Here is a 25,266-nt window from a genome sequence, read left to right as displayed (position 1 = left end):
CATCACTTGGGAAAGAATCAAGGAGGTGCTCAAACAGAAGCAGATGTATGTACTGTGGCAATGGGATCCTTGAAAGGGAGAGCAGGAGTAGAACTGTCTTTTTAAGAGTCTGATATAGAACTCATAAACATTCAAATGCCATAGATGATTTAAGGAAAACTTCATGTACAGTGTGGGAAACTATCATTTATAGTTTTCTCAACAGGATCAAATCAGCCAATTAGATGGTACACAGATGGCAACATAAGGCAATAGTCTGTTGGTAAGGAATAAAACAGAAAAACAATTGCAAACGAAAAGCACCGTCCCAGTCTGGGACCATTGGTGCAGTAGCAGCAGATCTTCAGGTGTGATTCAGAGGCCCTGAGAATATCTGAGTATTGCCAATAAGGAAAAGCCTGGAGTTAGCTAAGATGTTTTATATTATGCTCAGTCTCCTTTTTTTTTTTCCCCCAAAACAGAGTCTTTACCCTGTTGTCCAGGCGGGAGTGCAGTGGCACAGCTCACTACAACTTCAGCCTCCAGGGTTCAAGCAGTTCTCTTGTCTCAGCCTCCTGAGTAGCTGGAATTACAGCCATGTACTGCAACACTCTGCTAATTTTTATATTTTTAGGAGAGATGAGATTTCGCCATGTTGGCCAGGCTGGTCTTGAACTCCTGACTTCAGGTGATCTGCCCCCTTCGGCCTTCCAAAGTTCTGGTTTACAGGTGTGAGCCATCACACCTGGCCCAGTTTGCTTTTTAATCAGACATGAATATTTCAATCTAAGTTGGCTTAAATAAAGTTAAGACAGGTAATCTTTCAACTCTCATGAACATATGATTGTCAAGAATCATTGATTCTGGCTGGGCACAGTGGCTCACGCCTGTAATCCCAGCACTTTGGGAGGCTTAGGCGGGCGGATCATGAGGTCAAGAAATCGAGAGCATCCTGGTCAACATAGTGAAACCCTGTCTCTACTAAAATGCAAAAAAATTAGCTGGGTGTGGTGGTGCACACCTGTAGTCCCAGCTACTTGGGAAGCTGAGGCAGAATTGCTTGAAGCCGGGAGGTGGAGGTTGCAGTGAGCCAGGATTGTGCCACTGCACTCCAGCCTGGCGCCTGGCAAAAGAGTGAGACTCTGTCTCCAAAAAAAAAAAAAAAGAATCATTGATTCCTTGATGTGTTGGTGGCTGAGGTTCATCTGTATTTCAGAGAAGGAAATACGGAAAGAAACATGGGAAAGCAATGGAAAACTAAGAGGCAACTACTGGGCAATCATTTTGGGATAAACAGCATTCTATTTTGCCATGGAATATCTTTCAGTTATTCTTCTAGTTAAAATACTTGAAAATTGTGAAATTCTTTATGTATTTATTATATGAATTTGTAAGGATAAAGAATAATAAAATGGTTAATCCCTAACTTGAGAAATGGAATGCTACCACAACTACAAATTTTTTTTAAATATTCCATGCTGTTAATTTATTCTCTCACTTCACTTTCTGTACATTTTTTATTTTCTCTGCCTTTACTTTATTTGGAGTGCAGTGGCATAAACTTGGCTCATTGCACCCTCTCACTCCTGGGTTCAAGTAATTCTTTTGCCTCAGCCTCCTGAGTAGCTGGGATTACAGGAGTGTGCCACCATGCCTGGCTAATTTTTTGTAATTTTTGTAGAGATGGGGTTTCATCATGTTGGCCAGGGTGGTCTTGAACTCCTGACCTCAAGTGATCCACTCGCCTCAGCTTCACAAAGTGCTGGGATTACAGGTTTGAGCCCACTGTGCCCGGTTTTCCCTCTGTCTTTAAAGAAAATAGTCTTAGTCCAAATGTCAGACAGTTAGTCTTTAGAATAAGGAAAAGTTGGGCACTTCATTTGTTTATTTTTTTGAGACAGAGTTTCGCTCTTGTTACCCAGGCTGGAGTGCAATGGTGTGATCTTGGCTCACCGCAACCTCCGCCTCCTGGGTTCAGGCAATTCTCCTGCCTCAGCCTCCTGAGTAGCTGGGATTACAGGCACGCCCCACCATGCCCAGCTAATTTTTTTGTATCTTTAGTAGAGACGGGGTTTCACCATGTTGACCAGGATGGTCTTGATCTCTTGACCTTGTGATCCACCCGCCTCGGCCTCCCAAAGTGCTGGGATTACAGGCTTGAGCCACCGCGCCCGGCCAAGTTGGGCACTTTAAATGAGTGAAAATACATTGGCAACTACAGGCATACCTTATTTTAATTCTGCCCTACTTAAAAGTGGGATTTCTTTTTATGGCCCCGAAGGTGCTCTGGGGAACAGGCCCCTGCCATTATATCTGGCTTCATTTCTTACCAGTACACCACCACCAAAACCACTCAGATGGAGCACATGATAGGTTCTCTGTAGCTTTGCTTGTGCCATTTTTCTGTTTAGAGTGGGCCTAGTCCTCGTTTCTTTATTTGGCAAAGTCATCCTAAACTTTATAGCTGGGACTATAGATGTGTGCCACCACACCTGGCTAAATTTTGTATTTCCTGAGACAGAGTCTGCCTGCGTTGCCCAACCTGGTCTTGAACTCCTGACTTCAAATGATCCTTCCACCTCAGCCTCCCAAAATGGTGGACTTATGAATGTGATCCAGCCTATACCTCATTTTGTTGCACTTTTCTAATATTGTGGTTTTTGTTTTTGAGTGGCTCACGCCTATGATCCCAGTGCTTTGGAAGGCCAAGGTGGATAGTAGATAACCTGAAGACAGGAGTTTGAGACCAGCCCAGCCAACATGGTAAAACCCTGTTTCTACTAAACATACAAAAATCAGCTGAGTGTAGTGGCGGGTGCCTGTCGCCCACACTTCAGTACAGTGGCACGATCTCCACTCACTGCAAACTCTGCGTTTTGGGCTTAAGTGATTCTCCTACCTCTGTTTCCCAGCTACTAGCTGGGACCACAAGTGTGAGCCACCATGCGTGGCTATTTTTTTTTTTTTTTGTAGAAATGGCTTGCACTATGTTGTCCAGGCTGTTTTTTTTTTTTTTAAATACAAATTGAAGTTTTTGTGGCAACTCTACATCTTGAAAGTCTGTTTATGCCATTTTTTCCCCCAGGAGCCTTTGTCTCTGTGTTAGTTTGGTAATTCTTGAAATATTTCAGAACTTTCCGCCACATTTGTGATGATGGTGATCTGTGATGAGTGATCTTTGATGTTAATATGGTAATTGTTTTGGGGTTCCAAGAACTGTGCTCATATAAGACAGTGAGCTTAGTTGATACATGCTATGTATTGTGACTGCTCCACTGCCTGTCTCCATCCTCTTTGGCCTTCCTACTTCCTGAGATACAGCAGTATTGAAATTAAGCTAATTAATAATGCTACAATGTTCTCTGAGTGTTTAAGTGAAAGGAAGATTTACATGTCTCTCCCTTTAAATCAAAAGTTAGAAATGATTAAGCGTATGAGAAAGGCATGTCAAAAGCTGAGGAGGAGGAAAGCTAGATTTCTTATGCCAATTAGCCAAGTATGAATGTAAGGGAAAAATTCTTGAAGGAAATTAAAAGTGTTACTCCAGTGAACACACAGATGGTAAGAAAGGAGAACAACCTTATTGCTGATAGGGAGAAAGTTTGGGTGGTCTGGATAAAATTTCGACCAGCCTCAACATTGCCTTAAGCCAAAACCTAATCCAGAACAAGGCCCTAACTCTTAACTAGTTTTGTGAAGGCTAAGAAGAGGTAAGGAAGGGGCAGAAGAAAAGTTTTAAGCTGGTTCAGGCAAAGAGGCTGATTCATGAGGCTTAAGAAAGGAACCTGTGTGGCTGAGGATGGTGGCTGTAATCTCAGCACTTTGTGAGGCCGAGGTGAGTGGATCACCTGAAGTCAGGATTTTGAGACTAGCCTGACCAACATGGTGAAATCCTGTCTCTACTAAAAATACAAAATTAGCCAGGTGTGGTGGCGCATGCCTGTAATCCCAGCTACTCAGAAGGCTGAGGCGAGGGAGTCGCTTGAACACAGGATGTCGAGGTTGCAGTAAGCCAAGGTTGCGCTATTGCACTCCAGCCTGAGCAACAAGAGTGAAATTCTGTCTCCCCCCCTCCGCCCTGCCAGAAAGGACCCTGTCTTTATAACATAAAAGTGCAATATGAAGCAGCCAGTGCTGATGTAGAAGCTTACAGCAACTTATCCAGAAGATTCCACAGCTGAGATCATTGATGAAGGTGGCTACAATAAACAGATTTTCTTTTTTTAAAAAAAAATCTTACTTGCTGGGCATGTGGCTCACACCTATAACCCCAGCACTGTGGGAGGCCAGGGCAGGCAGATTGCTTGAGCCTAGGAGTTTGAGACCAGCTTGGGCAAGAACGTGAGACCTCGTCTCTTAAAAAAGTAATTATATGTATCTACATGTTTTAGTTCTTAGTGTAAATAATTTATATTTTTATTATCACTTTAGTGATAGATATGGATTTTCCTATGTTGCTCACACTAGCATTGAACTACTGGGCTCAAGAGAGCCTCCTGCCTCAGCTTCCCAGAGTGCTGTCGCACATTTAGTAGTCTATGGTATCATGTAAACATAGCTTTTATATGCACTGAGAAACCAAAAAATTTGTGTGAGTTTCTTTATTGAGGTGATCTGGAATTGAACCTGCAATATTCTGGAGGTATGCCTTTATATTTAAGTATACATTGATAGAGATTTTGTTGTTAAATAATGATGTGACTGGAAAGAAGTTATTTTTTAACAAAAGAAAAACTTAGAGTTTCTGAAAGCTCTGTTCTTGAGAGATTTTTGTACTTACCTCTTGTCTAGACATTTGACTTCAGCTTCTTTAGCACGTGTCTTCCTTCTCTGCATGGTCCAGGAGAAAAGTGTCTGGGAGGAGGAGGATGGGTCTACTTACAGACTTGGAGTTTTTAATCCCACATTTTTAGCATGTGATCCTCTGTTTCTGATAGCAGTAAGTGACTTCCATAAGCATACTCCACCCATTTCGCAGTAGAAACTTGATATTTTTTTAGGCTGCTTAATATGTTTTTATCATTTTTTTTTTAAGTTCACTGATTTATTTTGGCATTTTTGTTATGTGGTAAGATCCTGGTATGGGTGGAATTAGAAGGGACAGACTAAGTTTTTAATGCTGGTCTCTTTAAAATGCCAATTGTACAACTTGCATAAGAGTCCCTTTTTAAATTATAGAATAGTGTGAGAAGAATTGTTCTTTTTTTTCCCCCCTTCAATATAACATTCTCAAAATCCCAACAGAACCGTTGCTTTGACCTTGATTAAAGTGTGAATTCTATTTAAAAGTGAAAATTAGCATTGGAGGCTATTTATAATGGTGTGATGGCAGTCTTTTTGTGTAGTGCCCGTTTGAAAGCCATGTAGCCACAAAAGGCATGTGTTTTAAATGGGGCATCCTTTGGTAAGACACGATTATTTAAAATATATATTTAAATTATATAAATAATATCTGTAAAAAATTAAAGTAAATAAAGATAAATCTTTCTGATCATGAGTAAGGAACATTATTTTATAGTTATTTTTATTTTTATTTTTGAGTCCGAGTCTCACTCTGTCTTCCAGGCTAGAGTTCAGTGGCATGATCTCGGCTTACCACAACCTCTGCCTTCTGGGTAGAAGTGATTCTCCTGCCTCATCCTCTTGAGTAGTTGGGATTACAGGTGTGTGCCACCACACCTGGCTAATTTTTGTATTTTTAGTAGAGACAGGGTTTCGCCTTGTTGGCCGGGCTGGTCTTGAACTCCCGACCTCAAGTGATTTGCCCACCTCATACTCCCAAAGTGCTGGGATTACAGGCGTGAGCCACTGCACCCAGCTGTTTTCTAGTTATTTAATCATATATCCTTCAACTTTATTTTACATGTATATACACATGTATATGTCCCTGTGAAATATCTGTAACAATAGTAGTATATTTTGCGTATTCTGCAAGCTACTTTTCTTTTTAGTAAGAGTTAGGTTTTAGATACCTTTATCTCAATACATGTGGATCTTCTGCATCCTTTTCAAATGCTGTATATTATGAATGTACCATAGTTCATCTAACAGTTGGATAGTTCTTCATTTCTTGCTGTTGCATATAGCAATGTGACAGACATCTTTGTGTGATTCTCCTAGGACATGTATAAATGTCTTTCTAGGATCAACTTGGAGGAGAAACTGCTAGAGTATACATAGCCAGCATTCTCCATATTGAAATCAATAAGTAGAATAGTGTTTGGCATGATTGACTAATTAATCGTGTTTGTGAAATGAATTATGCATTTGAAATATTGTCATTTTAGTTAGAGAGGATGGTGCCAGTGTAAAACCAGTGATCTCAATACTGGTTGTGCATCAGAATTGCTTGTAGGACTTTTTAGACATTACCACCCCCAGAGAGTGATTTCATTGGTCTGTAAATCAGTACAGCTGTCCTTTGGCATGAAGAGTAAAATTAAATACAGAGGGTGCATTCTGAGACTTTCTTGGAATGCCCAAATTACCCAGTGCTTAACTTAAATGTAGTTTACTTCATAAACTACAGTTAAATATAGCAAAAAAAATTTGATCTTCTTTATGGACTCTTAATATGTTAGTAACTTTTTACCCTCCAAATACTTAGCGCAGTTAATCTAATAAGTAGTTGTTTTAAAATGGACTGAGAGGACCAAAGAAATTACTTGTAGAGGGATGGAGCAGCATGATTGTAAACTGGAAGTCTGAATATGATTGGATTTGTAGGATTGCATCATAGCTTTTACAAATATTATGATAGTAAAGGAATGTCATTATTGAAAAATTTTAGGACATTTGAAAGTGGAGATGCATAGAACTTAGTGGCTGAGAACCCAAACCCTGTGCATCGACTATCTGGGTACAGATTTTCCCTCTACCACAGTGGCTCTCTGAACCTTGACAAGTTACTTAGCCTTTCTGTACCCCAGTTTTCCTATAAAATGGAGATAATGATAGTATTTATCTTATAGGGATATGGGAGTGTCAAGATTATTATATGTAAAGCAAATAGATGCATATCTGCTCCATTGTAATTGGTATAAAATGCTAGTTGTTTCTGTTTCTACTTTGTATTAGGCAGTTCTTGCATTGCTATAAGGAAATACCTGAGGCTGGGTAATTTATAAACAAAAGAGGTTTAATTGGCTCACAGTTCTGCAGGCTTTACAAACGCGGCTCCAGCATCTGCTTTTGGTGAGGCTGCAGGAACCTTACAATCATGGTGAAGGCATAGGGAGAGCAGGTGGTCAGATGGGTTCCTGGCAAGAGCTGGAGCAAGAGAGAGCCAGCGGAGGTGCCAGATAATTTTAAACAATCAGATCTCATTCGAACTCGTCACCAAGGGAATAATGCTAAGCCATGCGTGAGGGATCCGTCCTGTGATCCAAACACCTCTGACCAGGCCCCACCTCCAAAACTGGGGATTACATTTCAACAGGAGATTTGAAGGGCACAAATACCTAAACTGCATATCATTTATTTGAAATATAGTTATTATTCTAATATTTTAATGTTCAAGCACCGTTTTATGCTTAAAATACTGTTTCTTTTTTCTTCTACCCCCCCCCTTTTTTTTTGAGACAGTGTCTCACTGTGTTGCCCAGTTTGGAGTGCAGCACCATGATGTTGGTTCGCTGCAACCTCTGCCTTCCAGCTCACACATTCCTCCCACCTCAGCCTCCTTAGTGGCTGGGATTACAGGTGTGCATCACCATGCCCAGCTAATTTTTTATTTTTTTGTAGAGATATGGTTTTGGTATGTTGCCCAGGCTGATATGGAACTCATGGGCTCAAGCGATCCTCCTGCCTCAGGCTCCCAGAGTGCTGGGATTACAGGCAGGAGCCACAGCACCTGGCCAAAAAACTTTCAGTGTGATTGAAAACTAGTAACTCAGTACATGGCTGCAGGTGATAAAGGTGAAGAACTTGTAGACGAATATTGACTCAGAGTAACTTTATTATCAAGGGTAAGACTCTTGTCTGCTCTTGCTGTGTTTAAGACCCTGTATGTTGATTCTTGCTTATTGAAATGGAGAACGAGTTTAGATTTTAGTTTGTGCATTTGTGGAAAACCTCACAAACAGCAAGACAGGAATCAAGTAGATGTAGCCCATTTGACTAAAGTGTGATACTTCATAATGTTGTATACAGCACTAGAGCCTTGAAAGTAGAGTTTACTGTTGCTTGCTGCTGTGAAAGATATTTTTTTATAGAAATAAGGGACAACTGATGCTTGAGGTGAGAATTTCAGGATTTACAAATGAGAGAAGTGATAATTGACAAAGCTCCTGAAGGGTCTCGTGTGTGAGTACAGACGCAAAGTGAATTGTGGTGAATTGACAAGCCTTATAAATAGCTCCATGAAGTTTAATGATTTTCCCCCAGCATGACATAAGATTTTTAAATTTTGCTTTTGAATCTCAATCACCTGTTGAATCTTTAATTTTCACTGTATAGTTGATTATATTTCTGTCCTACTTAAAAGTGGGATTTCTTTGTATGGCACAGAAGGTGCTCTGGGAACAGGCCCCTGTCATTATCTCTGGCTTCATTTCTTACCACTGGGAAAAAGTAGGGGGAGAAAAAAAGGAAGTAATGGGTTGAACGTTAGTGTGAGTTGAGAATTAAGGGCACTAATTCTTATGGCTAATAAACAAGCTTCTTTTTTGTTTGTTTTCTTTAAATGACTTGTTTTCTTACACATGTAAATAGCCTTCCACAATAAATTTGCCACCTCTTAACATAGTGAATTTTCTTTTTGAGATGGTTGGGTGAGTGTTGGCTTACTGAAGAAGTTAGAAATCAGGCATGAATTGCGTTGGTGAATTCACAGTTGTTTGTATGCAAAAATTGTAAATGAAATTAAAACATCATATTACTATTTTTTAAAGACAGAGCCTTGCTCTGTCACCCAGGCTGGCCTGCATTGGCTCTTGGCCACTGCAACCTTGCCTCTTAAGGTCAAGCAATTCTCCTGCCTCAGCCTCACAAGTAGCTGGGAGTACAGGCATGCGCCACCATGCCCAGCTAATTTTTGTATTTTTAGTAGAGATGGCGTTTCACCTTATTGGCCAGTCTAGTCTTGAACTTCTGACCTCAAGCAGTCTGCTGCCTCAGCCTCCCAAAGTGCTGGGGTACAGGTGTGAGCAACTGCACTTGGCTTAATTTTTGACTTTGTACGTCTCAATATCAGTGAACCAAGTAGTTTTTCAGTTGTCTGTTAACATCTGATATGAAAAGATTCTCTCAAGATTATAAAAATACTTATTTTTTTGGAGTATTACTCCATAATGTAATTGGTAAAATTTATGTATTAGTAAAATAAATGATATTCATATTTTAAGAATAATGCACCAAAAGCTGTAAAACTTGGCTTTGTATTGAACACAGCATTGGGTGCCACCTTGAGTGTAACAGCTCATAGTTACCTAAGAACTCGTGTTACTTCTTCTGTCTACTTGACAGCATCAAGGTAAAAGAGGTTTTGTTCTGTTGAGAGGCTGGATAATAGTTATTAATGATACTTTGCAGTAGTGAGAAACCTTTATAGATAGTTTTCAGAGATTGGTTTCATCACATTTCACTGCTAACAGAAGAGAATGATGGTGAGGCTGGTAAAATTAGGAATTTAATACATTGTAGTTAGTCCCTGAAATTTTATATCAAAACACTGGTAAGAAACACTTCTGGTGAACTGTGAAGTTTTAGTGTATCCATGCAGCCTTTAGGCTGGGTAGTCAGAGGTCCTCTCTGCCTTCTTGCTTGTGGGCTTTCTTTCATACCTTCCTGGGGGCAAGGGGGATAAGGATCCCACTTTTGGAGAGAATGATTCACTTTTCGTCCCAGAATTTAGAAATCAGCAGCAAATCTTTCTTTCTGAACTAGTATTTCTCTTGGGTTATAAATTGTACTCAATGATAATTTTGAAACTAACAGAAAAGCATTTCCTCTCAGAGTTTCTCTTAAGTGGTAGCAGCAGCTACCTTGTAAGTTCTGAAATGAGAAACCTAACCAGCCTGAGACTACCTCCTTTTCCTCCTTCATTCTCTTCTGGCCACACCTCCCCTGCCCGCTGCCCTCTGGCACCCCCAATGTAAAGTTTGGAGTGAACATGACACAGACTGTGGGCACTGTGTTCAGGAACATGAACGGTCTTGCTTTGGAATTGCAGCAGGGAAAGCTGGTACTGGCAAAGACTACGTTTAAGGAAGGTGGGTGGAACTGGGACTTCATCTTAAAAGTGAAATCACAATCTGAAAGTAACGTTATTTTATTTAAAAAACTTAAATTATAATTGAAATATGTACTTATTTTTAGAATGAACAAAGATTCTCTCAAGTGTTGATTGTTTTTGGTGGACATTTCCTTACTAAGTTGTGCAATAACATGATTGGACATCTTTTAGGTTATAATACAGCCATAATGAAGAACATTTTTTTTCCTTTTTCTTTTTATTCCTTATAAAATCATCAGACTTTTTTTTGAGACGGAGTGTTGCTCTTGTTGCCCAGGTTGGAGTGCAGTGGTGCTGTCTCAGCCCATCACAATCTCCATTTGCCAGGTTCAAGCAATTCTCCTCCTCAACTTCCTGAGTAGCTGGGATTACAGGCATGCACCACCATGCCTGGCCAATTTTTGTATTTTTAGTAGAGACGGGGTTTCTCCGTGTTGGTCAGGTTGGTCTTGAACTCTCAACCTCAGGTGATTCACCTGCCTTGGCCTCCCAAAGTGCTGGGATTACAGGTGTGCCCAACATATGAAGAGCATTTTTACAAATCCTCCTCCCCTTCCCCCACCTTTCTTTTTATTTTTTCCTTTTTCCCAGAGTCTTGCTCTGTTGTCCAGGCTGGAGTACAGTGGTACAGTCTCAGCTCACTGTGAGCTCCGCTTCCTGGGTTCAAAGGATTCTCCTGCCTCAGCTTCCCAAGTAGCTCGGACTACAGGCACACACCACCATGTCTGGCTAATTTTATTTTTTTGTATTTTTATTAGGGACAGGGTTTTACCGTGTTTTCCAGGCTGATCTTGAACTCCTGACCTCATGCAATCTGCCAGCCTTGGCCTCCCAAAGTGCTGGGATTACAGTCATGAGCCACTGTGCCCGGTCTTATTTTTGCAAATTGTTTATGGGCTTTATTATGTATCCTCTTTCAGTCTCTTACAATCAAATATTTATCTTTTTTTTAAGACAGAGCCTTGCTGTGTCCCCCAGGCTGGAGTGCAGTGGCATGATCTCAGTTCACTGCAACCTCTGCCTCCAGGTTCAAGCTATTCTCCTGCCTCAGCCTTCCGAGTACCTGGGATTACAGATGTGCTCCACCACACCTGGCTAATTTTTGTATTTTTAGTAGACATGGACATTCACTTTGTTGGCCAGACTGGTCCCAAACTTCTGATCTTAAGTGATCTCTCTGCCTCAGCCTCCCAAAGTGCTAGGATTATAGGAATGAGTCCCACTGTGCCTGGCCTCAAGTAATTATTCTTGAGGCACCTAACATGTTATTGTCCTTGTTGATTTTTGTTTTCATTTATTAACCTCATAAACTTCTTTTCTGTCCTTATGTATCAATGGTTTTGCCTGACATTCTAGAATTTCTTTAGTGTTTTCTGTCAGCTTTGTCACTTTTTTCATCTTTGGCAGGTTTTAAGTTTTCACTTGGCTCTAGATTTGTATTTGATTGAATTGTTAGACTGTGTGACCATCAATGAAAGACTGACAAAGGATTTTGATGGGTGGGGATAAAAGTTAGTGGTAATTGGGGATAGTTTTTTGAATGCTCAGTTCACCAACAATTGTTCTTTCGTTTGCAGAATTGCTGCTTTTCTGTGAATTCTCATAACAGAGGACTTCAATAATGAACACAGGAATAACAGGGACTCCCTTTTAAGGCTAGACTGGCTTTTGGAGATGTTGGTCAGTTAATCATCCACCCTCATCAATTACTCAGAGGAATTGCTTTATTCTTGCACCTTTGTGAACATTCCCTTATGAGTCAGTCTCGAGTTTTGAGTCAGGACCTTAGGACTTGGCTTCAGATAGTAGTATCAGAAATTGGCACCTGAGCCAGAAAAGCCTCTGTGGCCATTTTGCATCTCAGTGAGAAGTCTCTTAAAGGTACTATGTTGGAGACACCAAGAGAGGCTCCATAAGCATGTGTCTCAAGGTACTAAAATATGTAAACATGTGAAATAGAGAGGAGAAGCAGTTAATTGGTAGTGGCAGGAGAGATAGAGTTAGGATGAGAGAAGTGTTGAAACCTCAGAATAGTGGAGCATTAAGGTGAAGAACCATCTCATTGAACACCTGGAAAATTGATTTGGGAACTCCCCTGACTTCTGAAGAAGCATGTGGTTTTTAGGCCTGCTGAGGCATTTTCCTCTTAACTTCTAGGTATATTCTTGCAGTATTAACCTATCATTTCAGGCAACCTTAACACATATTTGCTTCTTTTCAGACGGAGTCTTGCTCTGTTGCCTAGGCTGGGAGTATAGCGGTACAATCTCAATTCACTGCAGCTTCAACCTCTTGGGCCCAAGTGATCCTTTCATCTCAGCCTCCTTAGTAGCTGAACCACAGGTGCATGTCAGCATTCCCAGCTAATTTTGTTTATTTATTTATTTTTAGATATGAAGTCTTACTATGTTGCCCAGGCTGGTGTTAAACTCTTGTGCTTGATTCTTCTGCCTTGGCCTCCTAAATTGTTGGAATTACATGTGTGAGCCACCTTGCCCACTTATATTTGTTTCTTTTAGTCTAAAGTGGCTCCAGATAAATGAAAGGACTTTTTTGAAAATCCTCCTGATGGGCCCTAAGTGGTGACTCATGACTTTAATTCCTACACTTTGAGGGGTCCAAGGTGGGAGGATCAGTTAAGCACAGGAGTTCAAGACCAGCCTCAGCAGCATAGCAAGACCCCATCTATACAAAAATAAAACAATTAGCCACGCATAGTGGTGCGCATCTCCAGTTCTGACTACTTAGGAGGTTGAAGTGGGAGGATTGCTTGAGCCCAGGATGTAGAGGCCCCAGGAAGCTATAGTTGCACCACTACACTCCAGCTTGGGTGACAGAGCAAGAGTCTGTCCCTTAAAAAAAAAATCCTCCTCTTGTACACTCCAAAGAAAATTAAGTTTGTGGATGATTAAAGAGTTTGGCAAGTGAAAGGAAGTTTATTAAATTTTCCAGAATGATTCCTGTGGAAAAAGAATGTAGCTTTAAGAATTTAGGTAGAATAATGTGCCCAGTTACTGTCTTTTTATATTTCCACTGCACAAAAGTCAGGGTCCTCATGCTTCAGGTGTAGTGATCTGAATGACGAAGGAGCATATCATGTCTACAGCTTCCGTGTGTTATGCTTCCCTCACTTCTAAAATTTTAGGTAGATTCAGAGTGACTCCATTTTTCTCCTAGGATGTTTGTATCTTTGAAGCACTTCCCCTATGGGATGTCATTCTGACTAGCGTGACTGGTAATCTGCTATTCCTCATCAGGGTTCCAGGGCTTGACTGAGTGCTGGACTGATAGCCCTTAGTGTTCCAGGAGTCTTAAACTTCTAGTGTGTTACAGCTTAGAAAGAGAAGTATTAGAGCTACGAGGCCATTAACTGAAGAGTCAAACTGTTCATCTTCATAAGGAGTTTGAGTATCTTTTAAGAGATGAGTAAAAACAAGGATAAAAGTTATGAGGAAGATCTGTAGGTTGGATGCAGGAAAATAAGTGGGGAAATCACAGTAAATTGTTGGCTTTGAGGGGTTTGTATAAGGGGATGAATAAGAAGAATATCATGTTCCAGATGATTAGTTGTTTTAATCAAGAAAGCTGGTTAATAGGGATGATTAATCGATTGGATATATGAGAAAACAGCACTTTAAAAGCTGATTTAAAATAAGATTGAAATGTCCTACTGTTACCAAAACACCAGGGTTTGTCTAGGTCCTGCTGCTCTCCACACAGAAAGCCAATGACTCGCTGAGTGAGGTGGCTCACACCTGTAATCACAGGACTTGAGTGGCCGAGGCAGGTGGATTAATTGAGGTCAGTTCAAGACTAGCCTGGCCAACATGATGAAACCCCCATCTCTACTAAAAATACAAAAATGTGTTGGGTGTGGTGGTGGGTGCCTATAATCCCAGCTGCGCATGAGGCTGAGGCAGGAGAATTGCTTGCACCTGGGAGAGGGAGGTTGTGGTGTGCTGAGATTGTACCACTGTATTCCAGCCTGAATGACAGAGTGAGACCTGTCTCAAAAACAAGCAAACAAACAAAAAAGCCAATCACTGAAAGAACAAGTATTACCAAGGAAGAAGCCTTAAATTGGGTGCTGCAGTGAGGAGATGGGAGCTCAGTCTTGAATCCATCTCCCAGACTCTCTAAAACCAGGGCTTTATATAGCAGAGAAGAAATATAACAATATGAAATATGAACCAGGGAGGGGCAGGGAAGCAGTCATGTTGAATAAGGGATCCAAAGTGTCATTGTCTGGATGTGGTGATTTGGTGAGTTTCAGTTCTTTTTTTTTTTTTTTTGGAGACAGAGCCCGACACAGATAGATGGCCCTCTGTGGTCTCCCTTTTCTTCCCTCCACTTAGACATTTTTTTTTTTTTGGAGACAGTGTCTTGCTCTGTCAGCCAGGCTGGGGGGAAATGGTGTGATCTCGGTTCACTGCGACCTCTGCCTCCTGGATTCAAGCGATTCTCTTGCCTCAGCCTCCTGAGTAGCTGGGATTATAGGCGGGTACCACCACGCCTGGCTAATTTTTGTATTGTAGAGACAGGGTTTCACCATGTTGGCCAGACTAGTCTTGAACTCCTGACCCCAAGTGGTCCAGCCGCTTTGGGGATTCTCAAGTGTTGGGATTACAGGCCTGAGCCACCAAGCCCGGCCTTCAGTTCTTTGAGAGAGAGAATTTTTTTTTTTTTTTTTTTGTGGGGAGGCCTGAAGGTCCTTTCCTGAGGAAAGAACTTAGATAAAATAGTTTTTTTTTTTTTTTTTTAAAAAGAGGGAAACAGGTTTGTTTTAAGTCCGGCCCCCGCCCCCTTTTTTTTTAAGATGGAGTTTCACTCTTATTGCCCAGGCTGGAGTGCAATGGTGTGATCTTGGCTCACCGCAACCTCCACCTCCCATATTCAAGTGATTCTCCTGCCCCAGCCTTTGGAGTAGCTGGGATTACAGGCACGTGCCACCTCGCCTGGCTAATTTTGTATTTTTAGTAGAGATGGGGTTTCTTCATGTTGGTCAGGCTGGTCTGAAACCAGCCAGGTGATTCACCCACCTCAGCCTCCCAAAGTGCTGGGATTACAGGCGTGAGCCACCACACTCAGCCCTTGTTTTAAGCTTTAAGACCAGAAGGATCAGCTTCTGTGTTTAACCAAAAGAACCCCTATTTGGGTGGGTTTTACTATTAGGGTTGTTGAGTTTCTTGGAAATTTTACGGTAGGTCTCAGCAGCTGTAATCTTATGGAGAAGATGAACAATGTGATTGCTTCCCGTTGTTTATCTTTTTGTCCTTTAGAATTCCCCATTATAAATTCGTGTGGTTTAGCTACAAGAGGATCTCTGTAGATCAGTCTAGTTCTAAAATTGCTTGGATCTTTGATTAAGTGTATCTGGAAATGTAAATAAACTAATGTAGTGAATTTGTAACAAATATTAGGTTGACTATAACAGGCTGAGAAGACTGTGAAGGTTATCAACAACCAATGTCTGATATGTCAGGCTGTCTGAATTGAACATTCAGGTGCCTCTCCTCAGGGAAGCAAAGGTCTCATGGGGACTGAAACAAGTAATTTATATATTTTAGTAATTTGGTAATGCAAATATAGAGAGGTAGAGGAGGTAAACTTAATTCTGAGAAGGTGATTAGAGGTAACATTTGGGACTGAGATTAGAAAAGTGAGGTGGGTAGCTGAGCGTGGTTGTGCCCCACTGTAATCCGAGCTACTGTGAGGGCCTGGGCAGGAAAATCGCCTGAACTTGGGAGGCAGAGGTTTCAGTGAGCCGAGATCGCACCACTGCTCTCCTGCACTCCAGCCTGGGTGATAGAGTGAGAAGTCGTCAGAAAGAAAGAAAGAGAGAGAGAGAGAGAGAGAGAGAGAGAGAGAGGGAGGGAGGGAGGGAGGGAGGGGAGAGGGAGAGAGAGGGAGGGAAAGAAAGAAAGGAAAAGAAAAAAGAAAAGCGAGTTGAATGTGAGAGGGAGACAACTGAACAGTGGCATTTCAGGGAGAGAAAATTGTATACGAAAAGATTTGGTGGCATGAAAAACCATGTTATGTTTGGGGGGGCCACATAGATTAGAGCTCAGTATTTCCAGAACATAAGATACTACAACGGAAAAATGGTGGGAAAGATATTTCAAATGACATTGGGGAGCTAGCCAGGGATTCCTCAAACATTTCAGGTTTGGCAGGGCAATGCTGTTGCTGCTCCCTGAGATCAGGAGTATAAAAGAAGACATTAGGTTTGTAAATTTATAGATTCAATTTTAGATGTTACATTCAAGCCATTCAGGGACTGTCTAGGTGAAAATGTCAAGTAGAGGTCGGAGGACATATGGTTCTGGGTTGTAGGAGAGAATGTTGGGCCGGAAACTCACATACAGTCATCATCAGTGCCCTATAATTCTTGATGGTAAGGGCATATGTAGATAGAAGGATCAGTGAATGAACAGAGGGTCCTATAGGTGTCACCAGCATTTAAGGGCTACCTGGAAGTTGATGGTCTTGCAAAGTACCCAGAGTTAGGAGGAGAAAGCAAATGTAAAAAGCATTTAAAAAAAAAACACAGAAAAACTTATGTCCTCCTGTAATGTTATTTAGCAATTAAAAACAAAATTATGACTAAAAATAAAAGAACCATAATTTAAAATATATTTATTCCAACTACACAGGAACCTCTTGCCTATTTTCTGTGTGAAATAAGCCAGTATTGTCTTGAGGTGGGAGTAGGGCAGATGGTAAAGGATTGATTAAAGGCTCAGATGTAGAATGAGCTGTTGACTGCTCTGTCAAGCATTTTCAGATTGTTTCCATAAAGAATACAGCTATTAAATAATCAGGTTGATGGACTTTTTTTTTTCCTACTCATTGGTCTAAATGTATACATGGAGACAGTGGGTGGTTGAATTAATATGTAATTACAAGTTGTAAGATTGCTGCTTTGGAAGAACCGAGAAGTGGTGAACAAGAGAGTCACTTTAGAATCGTGAAGATGTGTCATTTTAAAATCTGACTTATAAAAGCAGACTAGATCTCATTTCACAGAACAAAATAAATTCTACGAGGGTCTAAGGTTTATATGCAAATACTATTATAAAGCATATTTGAGGAAAATTGGATGAAAATTAAAAACTTTGGTGTGAGTAAGGCCTTTCTAAGTTAAACAGGAAGACCAGAATTTAACAAAAGATTGGTCAGCTTCATTGCAGGAAAATAAAGTCTGTAGGATCCCAGACACTACTGTGGAAGTAATGGAATAAAATTCAAAAACAGCTCACTAATTGAGGGGGAAAGGGTTTGCATTGTATATAAGACAGTGTCCTGAGTATGGTCATGGGAAGGGGTGGTTCAAGAGTCTGTGGATTGAGGAGCCTGGGGTCCATAGCCAGGGCTTTTATAATAAGTCATATCAGTATGGACATCCAGGTCCCCCTGATGATAGCAGGTATTGTGATGGGATGGAAATCAATTAAATGGCTTCTGGAGTTTTTCACAAATGTGGGGAATTACCAGACCAAGTTATGATATGGACAGGGAGGAGTAGGTGGTAGCATAGACGGAATATGTGGGCCTCAAAGGATACATTATCATAGTGTTAGCATTCCTTGATTTCTGAGTCCTTCTGGAGCTGTGAACAAATCTGAAGGTTTAGAGATAAGGTGAAAATGAAGTTAGAAACCTTTTCATGCATTATTGGAATCCTCTTTGGTTTGGAACTCCCAGTGTCACCTGCCAGAATATGGTTTATAGCTTGAACTTTTCTTTATAGTGTTTACAATATGGGAATTAACTTAATTAGAGCTGTGAGGTTTAACCTTGTGCTTTTTCATCTTATGTGCTTTGATTTACATAGATATACTGAAGTGTGAACTTTTTGTTGTTTTGGAATAAAAAATTGCCATGATGAAGATGGATTCAAGTGTAATCTCTTTTTTGAAACAGCGAGTTCATACATGGAGCACAGTTCTCTAGAAATGGAAGCTGAGATACAGATTAAAGTGAAGTTCCCACCTACAGTAACATTACAGTGATAAGAAGGGGAATGTTGAGGTTGATAAGGAGGAGGAGGTGGATTTAAACTATGGAGAAACCATTTGACATCAGACAGGCCTTGAATCCTTCATTAATTCATTCAGTAAATATTTATTGAGAGATGACTATCTTTTGCTAGGCACTACATAGCAATAGGCAGGGAGGGGCTCACCACATGCCAGGCACAATACTACTACTGTCATGGGTTATTTCATTAAATCTTCATCACAGCCTTTCAGATAGACATTATTATCCCCATTTTACAGAAGAGGAGGCTTTCAAGAGTTTTAAGTAATTTCCCCAAGGTCATATGGCTATTAAAAATGGCAGAGGTCAGGCACAGTGGCTCACGCCTGCAATCCCAGCACTTTGGGAGGCAGAGGTGGACGGATCACGAGGTCAGGAGATCAAGACCATCCTGGCCAACATGATGAAATCCCCTCTATTAAAAATACAAAACTTAGCTGGGCATGGTGGCATGTGCCTGTAATCCTAGCTACTCGGAAGGCTGAGGCAAGAGAATCGTTTGTACCCAGGAGGTGGAGGGTGCAGTGAGTCGAGATAGAGCGCCACTGCACTCCAGCCTTGCTACAGAACGAGACTCTGTTCCCCCCCCCCCCCCCAAAAAAAAGGCAGAGGAGGCTAGGGGCAGTGGCTCATGCCTATAATCCTACACTTTAAGGCAGAGGTGAGTGGATCATGAGGTCAGGAGATTGATACCATCCTGGTTAACATGGTGAAAACCCTGTCTCTACTAAAAATACAAAAAAATTAGCTGGTCGTGGTGGCATGTGCCTGTAGTCCTAGCTACTGGGGAGACTGAGATGGAGAATCCCTTGAACCCGGGAGGCGGAGGTTGCAGTGAGCTGAGATTGCATCACTGCACTCCAGCCTGGGGGACAGTGTGTCGATCTTAGACAAAAACACCCCTCAAGCAGTCAGAGGAGACTGTTCCTAAATCCAAGGCAGAGCTGGAGCTCCAACACTATGCTCCTTCCAAAATGAGGGGAGGGAGGGACACTGCTGAGGGCTCACTGTGGCACCACGTGCCAGATCCTCAAGGTGAGTCTCAGCATCACCCCAGCTGTAGGCGCTGTGCTCTGAGCTCTCCCCACGGCTAGGCAGGTGGGCGACAGCCTGTGGTAGATTCTGCTCTCTCATCAGCTATTCATGCTGGGTTTATAATGCTCATTAATTGAAGTTATAAGCTTAAAAATTTGGGGAAAACTCCTATTTTAACAACATTGAGAAGATATTCTGTACAGTTCCATTGTTTCTTTAATGCAACTAATTTTCCTTTACATCTTCTCATATTCCAGTCAACATAAAAAAAATTAAAATTTGCTTTACTGCTAAAAAAAAAAAACCACACACACACTGAACTATTGAAGTCTGTTTTTGAAATCCTGATACTGTTGATAGCATTTTCGTGTCACTATTTTATTTTTAATATGTGAACTTTTTATTATGAGAGCACACTTTAAAGAATCCAGTTGGAAATACTTGTTAGGGGCAGAAAAACAGCTTTATACACGAAATAGTCTGGGTAATAAGACTATGTCGTTTTTATTAACTTAAAATTACGTACTTTAAAGGAAACGAGTTAGGTTCTTTCTTTTTCTTTTCCATCCTTCCCTTTTACTCTGTTATTTCCCTTCCAAATCAGTATAGCAATTATCTTCTAATTAAGTTGAAATGGTGTTTACATTCCTGTTGTAGATGTTTATTGTCAATCCTTTCCTAAAAGGACAAGTATATTATCTCTGCTCGGTAAATGGGTGTTGCTGTTCACTTGTAATGTACTGCGAAGGAGGAGGGGAAAATTAAGGTATAAAATATGAAGTCTCTTTCTAGAGGAGTTAGGCACACTAGATATTAAATGTGTATTTAATTAAACACAATCAGGAAATTAAAACAAAGGTTAAACATTTTGAAATCTGTAAATTCAGGTTCTGCCTTAATATTTCATTCTTAAGTGACAAAAATGATTCACTGAGCCATATTTTTTAGGGCCAGTGAAATAGAAACAGCCAAGGGTTGCATATCTGTTTATTATAGCCTGTAAGGTGATTACCCTGGCTTCTCAAATTTCCTAGTATATTGAATTCAGATGTTAGCATTTCTTGTTTGTATTTTATTTTGCTGAATTGAAAATCATCTTGTGGAGCCATGCTAGTTCTACCTTAAAAAAGAAAACACCCCTCTGCTTTAAAGAAATGGTACTTCCTGCTTTCATAAACAGTCATGTGCATAGTTTAGCAAGGCCTGATGCCTCTGGAGCTTTTTCCCTTTATAGCACCATTGAATCTCAGTCCTAAGAGAAGTACTGCGAATCTTGTGGCCTCATTCTGAACAAAAGGGATTACAGAAGAAAAATCTCTTGATATAAGGCTTGAAAGCAAGGGCAGGCAATCTTGGTTGTGAATATTTTCTGATTTTTCCAGAAATCAAGCAGAAGATTGAGCTGCTGATGTCAGTTAACTCTGAGAAGTCGTCCTCTTCAGAAAGGTACAGCTACATCTCTTGCATGAACAATTAATGGTGTAGCATTGCTAAGAAACAAACCAGGACATATTTTTTTTCCTTGTCAAGTTTGCTATATAACGTATTGTCCTGCATGCTGGTATTGTGCTGTATTGAAGATATATATTTGGGCAAGCTGTTCTGCTTTTGCAAAGGGTAATTGATTTTTAAGAAAAATAGTGACGCCTAATCAGCTGCAGCATGCACACCATAACACAGCAGACTGCTGGTTCATGTGTGACAGCTGTTGAAGGCTTTAAAAAATAATTGAGCTAACAAACAAAAATTCTTGCTTTTTTAAAAGAAAATACTGTGAGGTTTTCTTCCTGTATTTTGAAGTTGCTGCTCTACAGAATTACAAAGGTTATTTGTAAAATGTAGGTTAAAAATACTTGATTTTTGGTTGGAATAAGTATTCTTATGTGGTAAGGGAGTGCCATTTGTAAATAGCTTAGGAATTGCAAACCCACAGATTAGTCACATTCTGAAAGAGAGATATGATGCTTCTTCAAGTCTGTGCTAGGAAATGGAACAGTCACTGCATGCAGTAATGGTTCATGCCTGCAGGTAAGGACAAAATGACTCAGAAGTATTTTTAAAGCAATTATTTTATCTGTCAATCATATGATTATACCTGTAAAGAGATATTTCATTAAAATGACTATTTTGTCTTATAAAAAGAATTAAGATATTTTAATCTGAAGTGAGAAATCAGGCTATAGTTGCCCATTTTGTTATGCAAATATTGTGTTCAGTTCTGTTTACCAAAATTGTGTATACTACATAATGTCTTAAATTGAGGTTCTTGGGCATGCAGTTGATGGTTATCTTTTCTCTTGGTTACCTAATAGGTTACACTTAATACTGATATTTTATACTTAAGGCATATGTTAATTTATCTTTCCTAGCGTTAGTTTGCAGGGTTATCTTTTTTGTGCATAGATGTAATATTTAGAAAAATATTATGGAGAAATAATGTGTTAATGTGTTAGTTAAGGAATGATACAGGAAAAATACAAGAAAAAATGAGTTGAAGAACCTACCATGGTTAAATGGATTTAATTAAAGTATGCTAGTATATGAAGGACATGATCTGATACAAAAGTATCATTTTAAATGGATTTATTAGTATAATCAGGTAAAAAGCTTCTGGCTATAACTTAGGGCATCACAAATAAAAATGATGTTACTGCTTTTGTTAGAGACTGAAAGTAGAAATTTTTAGGACTGGTAGTGTTGATTTTTGTGTGGCTTCTAACTTCTGGTTTGTGGCTAGCCATCTGAAGCCTTCTGTTTGCTGAGATAAGAAAGTCTTCAGCCTTGTGAATATTCTGCCAGTAAAATGGTGGTGATGGGAAGGGGAGAAGAGGGTGGTGTGCATAGTGAACAAGCTAGGCGTCAACTGTAATGTTAGAGTTTGGTACTAGGAAGAGCACACTTAATGAGATGACAGTAATAATTACATTAGCTTTTTGAAGTATCATGAATTCTTTACTGATAAATTGAGGGTTGGACAGAGTGGATGTAAATATTATTGAGAAACAGTATAGGAGTGGGTGAGGTTTTCTGGTTAAAATACATTCTGTAAGAAAAGATATTCTAAGATATTTCGGTGATTTTATTTATTTATATATGTACCTACACTCTTGTGGTTATTTGAAGGAAAGGGAGGATGCGTGTGGTTATGATTTTAAAGTTTAGAAATCAGTCACTGTTGCTTATGATAACTTCATACACAGTTTTACCAGAGATTGCTTAATTTATGGATTATTATTTCATGGCCATTGTGCTATATCCTGACTTAATGGTTGATAAATGTAGTTTATAAGTCAGACAGCACTTAGCAAACATAGAATTTGTTTTATTAACGTAGATATATTAAAACTAGGAGGTACTGTCCTTCACTTTTTAATTAAAAGTCATACAGTAATACACAGTCAAATCGTTTGTCTTTTTAATTTGTTTGGAAAAATTTGAAAAATAAGACTCTAAAGTTTAAAAAGAATTTATGGCTTGTAACACCATATTCTGTCCAGGAATTTAATACCTTATAGTTTCATGTAGCATTATCATTACATTCTTTAATTCCTGTTCACCAGTCCAGCTACATTTCAAGAGTTTTTGCTTTCACTTAAAAAAAAAAAATCAAAGTTAATGGTTTGATGCATGGTGCTTTAAATCTTAGTGATATTTGAAATTTGCATATAGTCAGTGTTCCCTTCTATCTACTGGTAGAAAGGATGAAGAAATCTGGCTTCTTTCTTTAGAGAGGGGAGACGCTGCTTGACTGTAAGCAAACCAGAAGTTACTGTTCATCACAACTGATTTTGTTGCTGCAGTATAGAACGATCTTTTGATAATTCAGAAAACTGGGTAGAGAAAGGTACCTCTAAATACAAAATATAAATACGAAAACTCTGATGTGATTATTTCTAGTAATTTTTTATCTCATTTTTATCCTTCTAAAATAATTGCTAGTCTTGCAAGAGTTTAGTATTAGTTGAATTATTTTTGTTCAGTTTTGTAAAATGGGAAAAGCAAAACAACCCAGTTTATTTTTGTAGAATCTTGAGTCTTTAATTGAAAAATACAAATATGATTTGAAGTAAAAATTATAAAGAATTTAAAGGTTGTTTGGGGGGCTGAATTGGAAAATATGTTATCCTAATAGATGTCAGTACCACCTTGAAATCTAAAATTATGTTTTTACCTTTAATGGAATATTAGAGGTATGTAGAATGCCATCTTGTCAGGAGAGTTAGGGAGTACTTTTGTTCTGAATGGCTGACTCTTAAGACCAAAACTATCAGGGTTACAAAAAGTTTATTTTTTGGTTTTGTGTTTTGAAGAGAGAAAAAAAAGTTCCGCATACCCCTTTTAAAAATCAAGAGCAGGGAATTCTATTGAATGATTTTTTTTTAAAGTGCCTAATGATGAATAAAAAATGACGTATGTAACAGTCAGTTAAGAGGAAAACATTTGCTGCAAGACAGTACCCTCTGGAGATTTTAGGAGTAAATCCTACTACAAGTATTTTCCTTTTTTTGAGTGCCTGTTGAATGAATGAATGAATTCATCTTGAATATAATAGAGTTGGTGTTAGGCATATTTTCACTGTCTTGTTTACTCCTATTTACAGTAATAAATGTGAGTATCTGATGGAAAAAACTAGATTTTCAAGTTCTTGTTTCTTCATTTTGTCCTTTCTTAGCTAGAGCACTTCTGGGATTTATGGGGTAATGTCTGTGTGGGAGAGTAGTAGTAGTAATAAAGTGGAAGGAAGAAAATAAGAGCTAAAAAGGTGTAGTTCAGTTGTCCCTTGGTGTTAAGGGGAATTGATTCCAGGAACCCCATAGTTATCAAAATCCACAGATGCTCAAGTCCTTCATATAAAATGGTATAGTATTTGCGTATAACCTGTGTACTTTTGCCCATATATTTTAAAACATTGCTTGCAGTACCTAATACAATGAAAACACTGTAAATAGTTGTTAAAAAATTTGTATTATTGTTATATTTTGTTTTTTTATTGTTTTATATCCCAAATATTTTTCATCTGTAGTTGGTTGGATCTGTGGATTTAGAACCCATGAATATGGAAGACTGACTGTAAGAATTTATTAAATAGTCTAGATACCAGTTCTGAGTGCTTTATAGGTGGAGAGAGGGGGGAGAAAGAGAGAGAGAGGAAAGGGATATGTGTGCTTTATGGAGAGGGAATGGCTATTAGGAGAAATCAAATCATCCCAGAAGAATCCTGGGTGAACAGAAGGTACTTTGCTGTACTATCATTTTTGTCAAACTTTATTGCTATTTCTTCAGGGAACTCATGTAACAAAATTGTACATTTGTTAATCAGTAAAGAAAGTGGAGCCCAGGGTAGTCAGAACTATGATTCCCAGTCTGTCTAGAGTGAACCCAAGGAGGGCTGAGGAGTTTGTGGGATGAGGAGATCTGAGAAGTTTGTGGGATGAGGAGATCTGAGAAGCTGAGACTGCATTCACACTGAGACTGCTATTGTTAAGTGTGAGTGAATGTTGTTTTAATTAATAAAGTTCACAATGAACTAAAAATTAATAATAGTACTATATAGGTTTGCATTTTCTCAGGGAGAACAGATACAAAAAGGATAATTTCTTTTTGCACATTTGTGGGTTTCTTAATGTATTTTAGTTTGTTTAAAGGGGGTCTATATACTTGTACCTCAGTAGATGAGAAGTCCTATCCTAGATCCTTAATATTCCAGTTAGCTAGCAAATACTGAATTTACAAATTGCTAGCTGTCTTGTTCAAGAAAGGAGGGAAATGGAGTGGGAGAAAGTGTCATAGTCATATTTATGCTGTGGCCTACATTCTACCAATACTGAATAAAAAGGATTGGTGAGAATTGATAAAGATTGTGTGTTGTCCTTTCTGCAATATAAGGGCATTTCAAATCCATGAGAAACCCAGGCTGTTTTTGTGTTTATAATTTAATTGTTACTTTCTTATTTTGATGCCTCATATGCAAAGGTGAA

At 39.4% G+C, this 25,266-nt stretch overlaps 1 protein-coding gene across 38 annotated transcripts in view; it reads left to right on the top strand.

Moving 5' to 3' along the window:
* Nucleotides 1-25,266, top strand: part of SRPK2 (SRSF protein kinase 2) — a 287,533-nt gene that overhangs the window by 96,586 nt on the left and 165,681 nt on the right. For 15 of the 38 annotated variants that reach the window (XM_078343103.1, XM_035254048.3, XM_078343097.1 and 12 more), the window contains one exon: nucleotides 20,671-20,734. The exons of 20 other annotated variants lie outside the window; for them this stretch is intronic. In XM_078343103.1, coding sequence (XP_078199229.1) covers nucleotides 20,697-20,734 — 38 coding nt within the window. In that variant the 5' untranslated portion in view covers nucleotides 20,671-20,696. Of the gene's footprint in view, nucleotides 1-20,489; nucleotides 20,735-21,219; nucleotides 21,317-25,266 lie in introns of those variants that run through there. 3 more of the 38 variants (XM_078343104.1, XM_054237382.2, XM_009002613.4) reach the window with 2 other exon arrangements.

This window comes from Callithrix jacchus, chromosome 11 (assembly GCF_049354715.1).
Source record: "Callithrix jacchus isolate 240 chromosome 11, calJac240_pri, whole genome shotgun sequence".
NCBI classification, from domain to species: domain Eukaryota; kingdom Metazoa; phylum Chordata; class Mammalia; order Primates; family Cebidae; genus Callithrix; species Callithrix jacchus.
Note: the sequence above shows the minus strand (reverse complement) of the source record. Positions and strands in the feature narration are given on the sequence as shown.